Source organism: Megascapheus bottae, chromosome 9 (genome assembly GCF_031878675.1).
Source record: "Megascapheus bottae isolate mThoBot1 chromosome 9, mThoBot2.hap1, whole genome shotgun sequence".
Taxonomy (NCBI): Eukaryota; Metazoa; Chordata; class Mammalia; order Rodentia; family Geomyidae; genus Megascapheus; species Megascapheus bottae.
The window spans coordinates 65,295,755-65,309,735 of record NC_143517.1 but is presented as its reverse complement, the minus strand read 5'-3'; the positions used below and the strand labels follow the sequence as shown (position 1 = coordinate 65,309,735).

The window sequence follows — 13,981 nt, the reverse complement described above, 5'->3', positions numbered from 1 at the left end:
GGAACTCTGATGACCTCAGGGCTGGAGAGGGAGGAAGGAAAGACAACATTCTCTCTTTTGTCTTCTATTTTCACTGATAAGGAACCTTGTGATTACTCTGAACGTATCTTAATTATTTGATAATTATTTCCTGACTTCTATCTGTTACCTCAGTTCGGTTTGTCTAATGTATTGGCAAGTTATGAATTGAAGGACTTGGCTGTCTTGTGGAAAGGTTCAATGCCTATTACATTCTGGACAGAACATGGTTTGTTGTCATACATGTGGGGCAAGGTCAATGAAGAATGGCTACTTATATTAAAAAGCGTCCTGTGTGCCAGGAGTGTAGCCTAGTGGTAAAGAGTTTGCCTAGCATACATGAAGCCCTAGGTTTTATTCTTTGGTACTACATACACAGAAAAAAAAATGTCAAAAGTGGTGCTATAGCTCAAGTGGTAGAGCACTAGCCTTGAGAAAGCCCAAGGACAGTGCCCAGGCTCTGAGTTCAAGCCCTAGGACTAGCCAAAAAATAAAAGTGTCCCATGCCAAGGCAGAGAACTCAGGCACATCAGCAGTGTTTTAATTTTCCATTTCACTGTGCTGGTCTTTATTTTTCATGGAGGCTCTTGCATTTTCCCTGGGGTGGCCTGGGGTGGGGTTGTGGTCATCCTCTTCACACTTAGTTGGGATGACATATTCATAGTGCTGCACATAGAACTGATTGGATGAGGTGAGTTCTGTAGCTGACCTCGAGCATTGATCTTCTCAACCATAGCCTACCCAAGTACCTAGGATTGCAGGCAGGAGCTACCACGTTCGGCTTGCATTATCTTCTTTCACCATTTGTTCACTTTCCAAAGACTGGAACTAAATGAACTTCCTTCACAGTATCTTATTTAAACAGTCCAGGCTAGAAATAGGTAGTTCTAAAATGATTAATGAGATACAATAACTGAAGTTACTCGTAAGGATTTGCTTATGTGATTTGTGATGTTAATTTGGACAGATCTCTTTATCTATAAATGTTAACTTACTCATCTTCAATATAGAAATCATAGGCACATCAAATAATCCAGCAGAAAAATCAAACGATTTCATCAGATGAGTGGTTCATGGATTTGTGACCTGGTAAAGATGTCAAAGGAAGCAAAAGAGAAATACTAATATGGATAAAGCATTTTATTTAGTCAGACAAGTGCCAAATATGCCAATCAAATAGAAACTTCCTCCTTTCAACAGATGCCTATAGGACATGTGAAAGTCAGATGATTGATTCCTTAACATGAGAGTTAGTGCTCTTAAGATACAAGAATTCAGGGAAGTTTTTGAAATCAGTTAGGAAAAGGTTCTAATTTATCTAATGCAGAGTGCTTCCTGTAGAGGAGAGGAGAACATGCGTTTCTCTTCATGTCCTGTTGGCCCCTTCGGAGCTCCACAGCTTTGATGAGGTCTTTAATGACAGTTTCTCGGTGTTATTTTTCATGGAGGATTCATAGGAGATTAAGAATGCACACACGCAAGTGTTTGGTACAGGTTCTTGCATAGAGATGTGTAATAAATCTTAAACACAGAAGCTGCAGCACTAAACCCAGAATGACTGGGAGGAGATGCTTGGACCTTCATGGTGACAAATGTGTCGGGTGCTCAAGAGAAGTTGCCTTTCGAGTATAACAATTGGTTGTGATGCTGATGGGATTTATGCCTGTGCCCTCAGTGATGGAATTTCGGGAATGTACAGGTAGAGAGAATCTTGTAATTGTGTCAGTAAAACAGTTGAACAGTGATTGGCTAGGAGGGAGGGAGACTTAGTCTTCAACCATATTTTACCTTGATGTCACATTGCTTTATTGAAGATATTGTGGCCATGTTTACTATCATTATCGGTCGTTCTTATTGCTGCTGCTGTTGTCATTGATTAAGAAAGGAAACACTTCACATTGTAAAGAATTCTCTGAGATCTAGGAAGACCTAGTAGCTTAGCATCATGGTTTTCACGTGGTAGGGCTCAGCTACAGGTTAGCTCTGTGGTGGACACTGTGGTCTTCTCTTGCCAGTCACTCCCTTGGCCATGTAAATGCCATGACTATTTATTATATTGCCTCCAGTAGGATTTATGAATGCTAGGTTGTTTTCTCAATCTGTTTTCTGTGTTTATAACAGAATACCAGAGGCTGGAGCATTTATAAAGAATAGTCATAGTTTGGGGGACCTGAGGTCCAATGCCAGGTGCCATGTCTGGTGAAGGTTTCCTTGTTAGGGATGATGGCAGAGTTAGAAGTCAGCGTGGAGCATGATGGGAAGAGAGTGCACAGAGAGGCAGAGCATATTCACAGCAGAGACACCCTAAAGAGAACTATTAACCCGGGAATCCATTCCTCCAGGAATGGATTAATTTGTTCCTCCCCTCCATGTTCCAATCCCCTCTTAAAAGTCCCATAATAAGGATTAACTTCAGATAATCATATCAGAGTAGTAGTGTTCTACTTATGCACCTGCATTTCTATAAAAATAGAAAGCAGAAACCTAGATTAAGTACAACTTAGAATTTTCTTAAATTTTTTTTCATTTGCTAATTGTGTGCATGTGTATTCAACCACTATAATTTTCTTGTTTAGCAAGAAAAGGTGCTTTAATTTTAACCGTTATTTTAAGATCATTATAGATTTACAGGCAGGTTTGAAAATTAAGCCAGAAGCATCCCGTGTCGTGACTCCTCAGTGGCGATGTCTTGCGATGCTTAAGATCGTTACTACCACCAGTCAAAGTGCAGGCCACTTTAATCCTCTTTCATTCCACACCCACCTTGTTCCCCACTTCCAGACAACTGATAATCTATACTCTGTATACCCTGCATTAGTAATTTTGTTGTATTGTTTGTATGCCATCTTAATGAAATCGCCCATCTTTTGTTTTTGTGGGTCACGGGGCTTGAACTTGGCCTGGGCGCTGTCTCTGAGCTCTTCAGCTCAAGGCTACCACCTTACCCTTGAGCCAAGCCCCACCTCCTGTTTTCTAGAGGTTAAATGGAGATAAGAGTCTCAGGTCCTTCTGTGCCTGGAGTGGCTCTGAACCTTGATCCTCAGATCTCAGCCTCCTGAGTAGCTAGGCATGACAGGCATGAGCCACCACGCCTGGATCTGCTTTGTCCATCTTTATGGAATGGACTTCTTTAGATCAACCTCATCACCAGGAGAAGCAGCCAGGTAGTCAGATGCACGTGGTTCTCATTCTCCTTCAGTACTTTTCGCTGAACTATTTACTTCCTGGAGAGAGGTTGGCTGTTGGGGTATTACAGATCAAGCTGCCTCAGACAAATGCAACAGCAGTGCTCACTGGACACTCAGTTGAAAATGAACTAGACAACTGTGGGAGGGGACAGGAAGGAAAAACTGGGCGAAAGCTAAGGAAGAAATATATTCTTTTCCTGACTTACGTAACTGTCACCTCTCTGTACATTACCTTGTACAAGATAAGTATCTTTTATAAACAAAAGTGAAACAGAAGCAAATTCAAATTCACAGATCTCACGGAACCACCCAAACTATAGTCATAAATGAAGCTTCTAGCTCAGTTCTGCCCCGGCCTTCAAATACACATGCAAATAGACAGAAGACAATGAAAGAAAGGTTTTGTGAGTATTCACAGTATCCACAGAGCCTCGACCATCTCCAGCTATGAGTTCAGTAAGAAAGGGCATGAGCGTGTTCATGGTCCATTTTCCTTTCTTTCCCTTCATTTTATTTGTATTCCATTTACAGTAGGTTTGGAACTAGTGGAAAGGAAGAAAAATTAAAATGTCAGAAATGCTCCCAAGTGCTTCTATGCTAGAGGTCATTAATTCCAAGCACAGTACTTCCAAGGATGCATCTGTACTTGTGGCAAAAGAGACACATGAGAAGCCCCCGAGAGCAGGGGCGGCCATAGAGTATCCTGAAATGCTGGAACTTGGAAAACGGAGTGCATTGCTAAAAATAAGATACAAAAATGGAAAGTATCTCATTCGTACTTGCAGGAGTGACAGCTTAGCTTCTGTGTGTGTGTGTGTGTGTGTGTGTGTGTGTGTGTGTGTGTGTGTGACAACATGAAAGCAACTCAGCTTCCATACACACCAGGAATTTTTGTTTCCCACCTGTAGTATGCACCTTTAACAACACACTTTCAATCCACTTCTTTATATACCATCACATGATCCCGCCCTTTCCCGTTCTCTATTTCCCTCTCTTCCAACCTTCTTCACACTCACATAATCCCAGGCAACCTCCAGTTCTTTCCTTCTGCCATACTTCTTCCTTTCCCTCCTCCGCTTTGCTGACAAGCTGTTTTCTCTAGGCCACCCAAAGACTTCCCACACTTCCTAGACTCTTCCCAAGTGTGTCTTTTCAGTTTGGTTATCTAAAGAAGTCAACACCGAGAAGTCAAGGTCTTCAGCTATTTATCATTTGGTCTCTCCATAGGTATTACCAGATCCGAGTGACCTTGAAGGTGTCCTCAAGGATTCCTCACAGACTGAGTGCCTCCATTGTTGGTCAGACAGGTGAGTGGAAAGATACAGTGGGATGCTTGCCCCGGAGGCAATTCATTGTTTGTCACTGTGTGCCAAGGCAGAGGGGAACCCAGGATATATGGGAACCCCCAGGAAATCACTCTCTCAGTGATTGAAAATGGCCATATATGCACATCATTGAAAGTAAGACCTGGCGGATGAAAATCACATTCAGGGATAGCCAGTACCTGAGAGGGGAAGAGGAAACTGGGAAGGCTTGGTTGAAGTAAAGTCTGGCGAGCAATGAGGGGGACAACTACTTGGCATTTACCCAGTCGTCCAGAAACAAGGACATACTAAATCCAGTAGCACAACGATGTTTATTGCAGCACTATTCACCATAGCAAAGATATGGAACCAACCCAGATGTCCCTCAGTTGATGAGTGGATCAACAAGATGTGGTATTTGTACACAATGGAATTCTATGCTGCTGTCAGAAAGAGTGACATCGCCCCATTTGTAAGGAAATGGAAAGACTTAGAAAAAATCATATTAAGTGAAGTAAGCCAGACTCAAAGGAACATAGGCCCAATAGTCTCCCTCATTTGTCTTAATCAGTAGGAACCTTGGGCTCTCCTAGCAGAGATTTACAATAGAACAAAACCTAGATACATAAGGCCATATAGAATGATGCTAAAAGAAAGGACCTCAGGATATAGAAACAAAAGCCATATAATGAGTGATTGTTGTCCTTAATGTACTATGTTATCTCTCATCTCTTTTGCTTCCCTTGGCTATCTCGTATTGTTACAGTATTTCACCTGGTTATCTGATATGTTGTATAGATGCTTATCTGTTTATTTGAAATTGGATGGGGGGGAAACAAGATGAGGGGCGAGGGTGGGGGTAGGTAAATGGGGACCAAGACATGAGAAAGGGTATCAATGTTTGTGAAGTATTGCACCTTCTATCTGGTGAATATAATGTAACCCTTCTATTAATTACAATAAAAATATATGAAAAAAAAGAAATGAGTGGGACACACACAGCACCTAGCAGCTTCTAGCAGCGGTTGGTAAGAAGAAAAGCATTGTTACAGAGTACTTGGTTATCAGCAGAGGAAGGGGGCCATAAACTGCATTTTCCAGTTACAGTGTGGGGTCCTAAAGCCAGAATCCTGAGTAAGGAGGACTCTTAAATGAATACCAAGTCCCTGTATAGGGGAACCTGGAGTGTCAAGTAGAGTTTAGCACTCTTGTTTATAATTTAAAAAGACTCACAAATATAGAATTGACTGCATAAGAAAGCTAGGTATAAGATTAATTAATAGACATGTAATGGAATTATATTAATATACATGTGTAGACTAGAAATGCTTAAGAAGAATGAGGAAGTCTTAAAGATGGAGAAAATGAAAAGCAGGAGCTCCAAACATTTTATGTAACATTAAAAGCAAAGATAGCTAAGAATAGAAATTAAATTCAGTAAAGTGAACTGTTCTGGTCAGAGCTGTATTTCATGGAACTCGCTTGGAACTGTCAATGAGATTATGATGAATTAAACACTCAAAATCCAGGAGTGTTCATGTGGTGATGATCTGCTTTGTCACTTTGTAGGAGAGGTTGGAAGTGGTAAGCTCCTCAGACCAACAAGAGGACAGCTTGGAAGGTCTGGCTAATGATGACTAGGGTAATTTAAGTCTGTGACATATAAGACAACGGTGGCTGGTGACCACCAGGGTCTCCTCTGACTGAGCAGGGTCACTGAAGTTCCATCAAGTCACCCTGTCCCCGAATTTCTTCTCCATTCTTTTGTTGATAATAGAATAGGAACTGGAGACTTGGGCAAGGGTGGTTTCTTTTTCTTTAAGCAGTGTAGATACAGGTGACTCGGGAATCAATTACTTCCCTCCTTTGTCACCACCTTGTGCTTGGACCGACCTAGCATCCCTACCATAGGACCTGGAATTTGACAGTGTATGGACAGACTATGTGAGGCAACTGTACCTCACCTGAAGTATGCAAAGAAAATCTGTCCTCCATAGGGTTTCTCTTAGAGATTATAGGAATATGTTTTCATTGCACTCATAAATATGAATGTTCCAGAAGAGGAGCTGGGACAAGGTAAGTGCTGTATAGTTCTCCCTGTGATACAAAGCATGACCCTATTCTTTTTTTCTCTTTCATTTTTTAAATTGTAATTAATAGAATGGTTACAGTTATATTCACCAGATAGAAGATGCATTACTTCACAAACCTGATTCTATTCTTAGGGTCAAGGCCCAGCCCAGGGGAAAGAGAGACCTGGTGAGTGAGTAACGAGAAGTAGAATCAGTGGACTTGAGGAACTCGTGTTGAGGCTTTCCCGCTTTCTTCTTCCCTGGGCGTTTGGGCATCCTGAGTTTCCTTCTTGTTTCCGCAGAGCATTCTCCTGGAGCTAGCTGCCCCAGCTTTGAGGACTATAAAACTGCTGGGTATTTCAAGTGCTGTCCGAGCCTGGGCTCGGAGTTGAGATAGCACTGCAGAAAGATAAATACATTTAAAAAATGAAATGCAATCTTAGGGCCAAACTATTTTCTTTTTCTGACAGAGGAATAATTGTGATAAAAATGCCATGCCTTTGAGTTTTCACATTAACATTCTATTTAGCACAGAATATGAACAGAAAGACCAGCAGTAATTTATAATAAGAGTGTTCTGTGAATGAGGGCTCTGTAGCATTTGTACTTTCTACTTCCAGGTGAATTTTCCATTTAAAAATTGTGTCGAGGTAGAAACGACTACATTACAAAGCTCTCCAGAACTTGGTGCTCAGTTCACCAAAAAGACAAGGGAAGAGGTAGACCATTCCAGGTCACTTACAGGATAGATGGGGCACAGCCACGTGGTCATCTGTACCCCATCTGTAAGGATGAGGGTCAAGGCCAGCCTGTCTTCAAGGCAAGAGGAAACGGACTCCGTCCCTTCCTGTGAAACACCACCAGCATTTTGTGTGGAGATGGATATTGGCAGCCATCTTTACAGCATACCCTCCCTTCCATTACGTGCCAGTAATTCTGGAGGGAAAACAGAAAGAAAGCACTTTTCTGGCAGTGAAGGGTGTTATATTGAAAAGGAACCAGGAAATAGCAGGATCTAATGATATATTTGATATTCATTAGTTTAATTATTTTTGTTGGAATGAACAATTTGCTGTTTATTTCAATTGTAAGAGGGTTTATTTTCATTTTCTTATAATTTATTTTTTATTAAGTAGTTTTAGTAAGGGATGTCAATTCAGCACACCAATTTATGAGTACATCTCGGTCAATGTCGCCCCATCTATTAGTTGCTGTTTCGGGACATAAAACAATTTTACTGAGTCTAGAGGTGCAGAGCTCAGTAATAATAAGGGCCACATATGACCTGTCCAAGTTCAAATTCTTCTTCCATCTTGCTTGAGTTTTGTAGTTATTAATCATTTTGCAGGTCCTTCACACATAAAATGAGGAATAGTAGGTGATATCTACCTCATAGAATTGTGATTAGGAACACATGAATTATGCAAGCAAAAGGATTGGAAAAGTCCTAGGTCCATAGTTGGCTCAGAATAACCATTCACTTGAGTAACTGCTGCTGCAGCATGAAGAAAATTCTGCTGGGACACACAGGATAGTTGTTTACCGAACAGCATTTTCCTGCTGCTGGTTTCAGGACACCCCCCTGGGAACTGGGTGGGAAGCTGCCGTCCTCCCTCAGGAAGGAGGTGGAATGGTGAGGAGAGGCCCTGCAATGACAGCAGGTAGGTCAGTGGGTCCATCCAGGTAGTCCAAGCTAGGAGCCAGCAGCTTAGCAGAAGAAGGAAGGGAGGACTGAATATGACCTAGAAGGACAAGAAGCTGGACTTATGGAGACGAAGGTACAGAGGATGATTCAGAAAAATGATGTAAACACAAAGACAGACACCACAGGAACCTGAATGCAGCCGGATTATTTAGGGGGCCCACTGGTGTGCTGGTGAGAATGGGATTGTCCCCAGAAAAGAAGCAGAGCTGTGGCTGGGTTTGGAGGCCATTCAAACAAAGGCTCAGAGGAAGGGAAAGAACATTCAAGAAGTAAAGCCAGTACTGGCAATCTATGGTTGTTTCTTAAATGAAGGGGCAGGGTTATTATTCTATAGTTCCATGCTCTTTCCAAATGTGCCATTTCTGTAATAACCACAGTATATGGAAACATGTGTAAATGGTATAACATAGACAAATTAGGTAAGAATTTTTTAGATGTGAAATAATGCCTTAGTGAGTTTTGAAAAGGAGATGTTTATCATTGGATTCTGTGAATAGAATATTATAAAAATCCCTGTCTTCTTAGCCTGAATACCATAGTGCTTCCTTCTACACATGTTTTGGGGAAAATAGTTCTGGAACACTGAGGATTTGTTTCTTGCCTCAGTTAGCTATTAGCTCCTTGAGTGGACTATGACAGATATTGAGCATGCACTGGCTAGGAATAACCCTGCTTTGGGGACTGCCTTCTAGAAAGATCCCAGCAGTCAAAGGTGAACAGATGTCTGGACATGGACAGGTGACTGTAACCACCAGATCTGCATGGGGCTCGGATGCATCGCAGCAAGGGAATCAGCCTAGCATCGTCTGAAGGCCACATGGTCTCTCTCATCCACAGAATGGAAAAGTATCCAGACACTTGTCGAATGATTCATTCGGCGCTGGACATTCCTTGTCTTTTCCACACAATGAAGGAGGGAAGAAAAGGGTCAATGTGATGTCTTCCTATTGTCTCACAATAGATTTCCTGGGAAATTGGGAAAGTATCTAGTGGAGAGAGCTGATTATTCAGGAGGCAGGTCCTGCAGTAGTGAGAACTTGCTGAGCGATGTGAGGTAACACTCTACAGTGTCTGATGCAAAATACATGATCACTTCATGAGACAGTATCGTGTGAGGACAGCTTACGGATGGAGGCAACAACAGAAGAGTTCCCATATATGTACATAGTTGCACACACATTTGTGTGTGTGTATGTGTGTGTGTGCATGTGTGTGTGTATATATATATATATGTATATATATATAATGTCGAGAGGAGGATCTGGAGAGTAGAGATATGGTGGAAGGGATGAAATTGTTCAAAGTGAGCTATATCCATGTGTGGAGATATCACAGTAACTGCCCTCCCCCTCACGTCCATATTGCTAGTGTAAGCTAATAAAAAGACACCAACAAGTATTCCCAAGACAGTGCAGATCCAACGATGGTTTTGTGTGGCACAGAGGAGTGCACACCAATGCGGAAGGATGTCAGGCTGGACAGCGGGGAGGCTACAGCCTCTGGTTTGAGGGTGAGAGAGGAAAGTAGGTATGGTGGAGGATGCAAAATGGGATGCTTGAAGCAGCCATGTCGGCCTGAACGCAGCTGGTACGCCCAGTCCTGTGCAGTGTTGAGTTATGTGAGCAGGCACAGGTGCTTTCTGCTTTTGCCATCTCTGCTTTACCTCTGTGCTGCCTCTCAATGGCAGGATCTAAATACCCAGGTCCATGCCAGGCTGTGCACTTCTGTGTGCCTGGGGGTAAAATGAAGCTTCAGCAGGGGCAGAGCTGAACAAAGCAGGAGTAACGCTTTCCCTTAAAACATGACCAGGATCCAGGAATGTCAGTGTGTTTCTCCATATGCAAATTACATATTACTTTTACTCTTCTTAGGAATAGTCAGATACGCAACTGTTTTCAGTAGCATTTATGTACATACACATGGCTATGACTAAAATAGGGGTGTATATTATTGTATATTTTCTTCTTAAATTCTACACTTATCTCATAATTGGAGTCAATCATATAGTGTTCTGATCCAAAATAGTATTAATCTGATCAACAAAGTTTTAATGTATTGTGTGTAGGGGTGTGTGTGTGTGTGCGTGCATACATACACTGGGGCTTGAAGTCGGGCACTGGAGTCTGGTTTAGCTCTTTTGCTCATCTGTTGTTCTCCCATTTTAGCCCTGTGTCTACGTTTAGCTTTTTGCTAGTTATTAGGAGATAAGTGTTTCTCAATTTTCTTGCCAAGCATGGCTTTTAAACCACTGTCTTCAGGTGTCAGCCTCTTGAATAGCCAGGATTACAGGCGTGCGCCATCACCATCAGGCTTTTGAAGTGTCTCTTACAAGCTAGAAAATGTGCAAAACCCTGAGATATACCGAGGTGATGGTGACTAAGTGAAATGTGAGAGCTAAGGTATTCCAGGAAATGAACGGAGTATCTGATCATGTGATTTCACAGTCTTATGTTCTCTCTTCTCCCAAGTCCTAGCTTGCCCATGACTGTGGATAAACATGGATAAACTTAGCTATTTGATTCCACCCCAAAGGTGCCATTTAACAGATTCTGTCAACTTTTTCTGTCCTGAGAGATGATAAAGGAGAACAGGAGCCATTTTCTTTGGAGTGGGGAGTGAGCAGTGGGGATGGACTTGGGGGAGACACTGCCCCGGGCCCTGGGTGCTCTCTGGGGACTGATTAGACTCAAAGCAGGCATCTACTAGTCTTTGCTCATCAAAGCACAAAGGAAAGATAGCACCGTAAATTGTGGAAACGAGTAAAAATTGTCATGATTAGTTTTAGTAATGTTTTGAGAGGTAATTTCCATTTCCATTAAGTGGAAGCACTTAAGAGCTTCACCATGCAGAGGGGTGGAGAGGGAGTGGGGGGAGACATTTATTCTTCAAATGAAGCAATCTAATTTCTTTGTAGGGTCCATTAAAGTGTACCCAAATATCAAAGCTGCATTCACATGTGGAATACTAAGCAGGGAACACACTCCCTTCAGCTTGTGCGCTCTGAGTTCCTGTCTGGGGCTGGTACAGAGCTATCTCAGGGCTGGAATTGCCGATGACCTGCATAAACTTGGCACTTCAAGGACATTCTTTCATCTCCCTGGCTCCAGCTAGGTCACAGCCAGCAGCTTAGAGACAGCAATGTCCCGCTGCCTTAGCCCTGCCCTCTGCATACCACAGGCGTCTGTTGTGCCATCTGTCCAGGGACTTAGCTTCCTCTGGGTCAGGTCAGGTTGCCCTCTCCTCCTTTGTCCTTGTGGATGCATCTTCATGTTGCATGAACTTGAAGCCCTCCTTCAGGAAGCTTCCTTCCAGACTCATGTCTGCTGTCCCTCAGCTGTCTCTTGTACTCTGAGTTCACATCTATTCCATCAGTGCACATGGAGTTTAATGACCAGCTAGTCTATGAGCCATTGTCGCTTCTGCCTCGACCAGCAAGGAAGACGCGACACAGGATTCTTCTCCAAGTGGTTTATTCAGGAACCCTTAACAAGCTTCTTCCTTTCTCCTTCTTCCTTTTTCTTCTTTCTCCCCCGGGCCTATCCCCGGTCTTATAAGACCTCCGCCTGGCCAATCCTGAAAAGCCACGTGGGAGATGCCGATAGGGCCAACTACGCGGAAGCAAGCCAGAAGCTAAAACTTAGCCATATAAGGAGTTGTTTTTCACAGAGAGCACTCGCCGTCGGGATGGTGGAAGGCGGAAACCGGCGCCATCTTTAAGGCGCGGCCCTCGCAGCTCCCCACAAGCCATCTCCTATCAGAACAAATAATTTCTCATGTAAGTAGCTTCTGAAGCATGCCAGGCTTACCTTCCTCTCTCCCTGCCCTGATTCCCTATGCCTTCCTGTGCTCTCACGAGGGGGCACTTATAACGAATTGCTTGCACACATTCCAATCTTCTGTGTGAACACCTGAATCAAGAACCCCCCCCCCCCATCATAAGGGCAGCGGTTAGGAGACAGGGCTAGAAGCTTCTAGATCTGAGTACCACTGGGGTCCTGGGTCCTACAGCCTAGGACACGGGAATAGTTGTTTATAACGCTGTTTTGAGGATTAGTCAAGTTCCTATGCCACTGAGAGCCTGTCTCCCAGGGTGTCATATCTGTGGATTCCTTTCCCACCATATCTGACAGGAATCATCTCCTTGTCTTCCCCATGTTTGATCTCAGCTTTTCAAAATACTTCCTCAGCATCAAATCCCCAGCTCATGAATGTCAGCTTTGAATGAGGAACGGTGGGCCCGTGCTTGCTGCCTAACGCTGCCCCAATGGGAAGGCGTAGACCTGTAGACAGGTGAGGGTTTCCCTGTAAGCAGTGGGCACTCAGGAGGAGAGGACCCGGGAATCCCCGGCCATGCCCCTCCACTGTTCTTCTTGAGACAATCAGACATCCAGGTTCATCCATGTAAGCTGTGCCCTGTGTGGAAAAGGAGGGGGGTCCCTAGGGAAGACTTGTGGGCCCCCTGGCCCAGGGACTCTTGTTAATCTTCCAACAGCATTACCTGCTGCAGCTAAGGGAAAGCTCCATGAGCTGAAGTGTTAGTCTTGAAGATCGGTGCTTTCCCATGTGTCAGGCGCCACTACTGGAACTCCCACCCTGGAAGCAAGCATGGCCTCCGATGTGGATGGCCCTCTTAGTTAGGGGAAGACCCTGCTAGGGGATTCCAATGTGCTATCAAATGTGGTTTGCACAGTGTTCCGTGAAATCCTGTGCACCTACTTAGAGCCATTTGGCACTGTGTAGACAGATCTCTCTCTCTCTCCTCAGTAATGGGGGAAGTTACCATATACTTCTAGGAATTTTTCTTTCCTAAAAGACCAGGAAGCAAACGTGAGAAGGGGTATCAATGTGTGTGAAGTAATCCACCTTCTTTTTTTTTTTCTAGTCCTGGGCTTGAACTCAGGGCCTGAGCACTGTCTTTGGGTTTTCTCAAGGCTAGAGCTCTTCCACTTGAGCCTCAGCACCATTTCCAGCTTTTTGCTATGTATGTGGGGTACCAAGGAATCGAACCTGGGTCTTCATGCATGCTAGGCAAACACTCTACCACTAGGCCAAACTCCCGGCCCAAGTAATCCACCTTCTATCTGGAGAATATAACTGTAACCCTTCTTTTAATGACAATAAAAAAGAAGTAATGTACCCCTTACCTGATGAAAGTAACTACAGCCCTTCTGTATATCACCCCAACAATAAAATTAAATTAAATTTAAAAAGTAAAAACAAAACAACAGGAAACAGTGTCACTCGTGTGTGCGTGTGTGTGTGTGTGTGTGTGTGTGTGTGTGTTGTCCTTAAGTGTTTTTGCTCAGTGCTAGTTATTAGGAAATGAGTCACGAGGGGATAGGAGAGATCAAGCCAAGGGAAGGAGAGAAACTAGGCAGAAGTCTCAGCAGAGCAAGCAGGCTTTAGTCAGGGCTGCAGAGTCTCCAGGCAGAAGAACCAGGGAGTGAGGAGTAGGAGTGGGGTTGGTTTTTATACAGTCTAGGATGAGGCCTTCTTTGGAATGCCTTTGCCCTCTCCTGTTGAAGATGTATTGCCAGAGAGTCCTGCTTGAGATTCATGGTGCCAATAGTCCTATTTGGGATTTTATGGTAGGGTGTACCCCTGGCGCCACAGGCAGTCCTGCACTTTCAGGTAAGGCAGGGATGGGATTTCCTGAGATCCTTCTCATGTTTTTGTCCCCATTTCCCTTCCCCT

The 13,981-nt window shown here is 43.6% G+C and overlaps 1 protein-coding gene across 1 annotated transcript in view; it reads left to right on the top strand.

The window, feature by feature from the left end:
- Fam135b (family with sequence similarity 135 member B) overlaps positions 1-13,981 on the top strand; it is a 160,329-nt gene that overhangs the window by 58,352 nt on the left and 87,996 nt on the right. Inside the window, exon 3 of the mRNA XM_090339452.1 lies at positions 4,434-4,513. Within this exon, the coding sequence (XP_090195578.1) occupies positions 4,434-4,513 (80 nt within the window). The remainder of the gene's footprint in view (positions 1-4,433; positions 4,514-13,981) is intronic.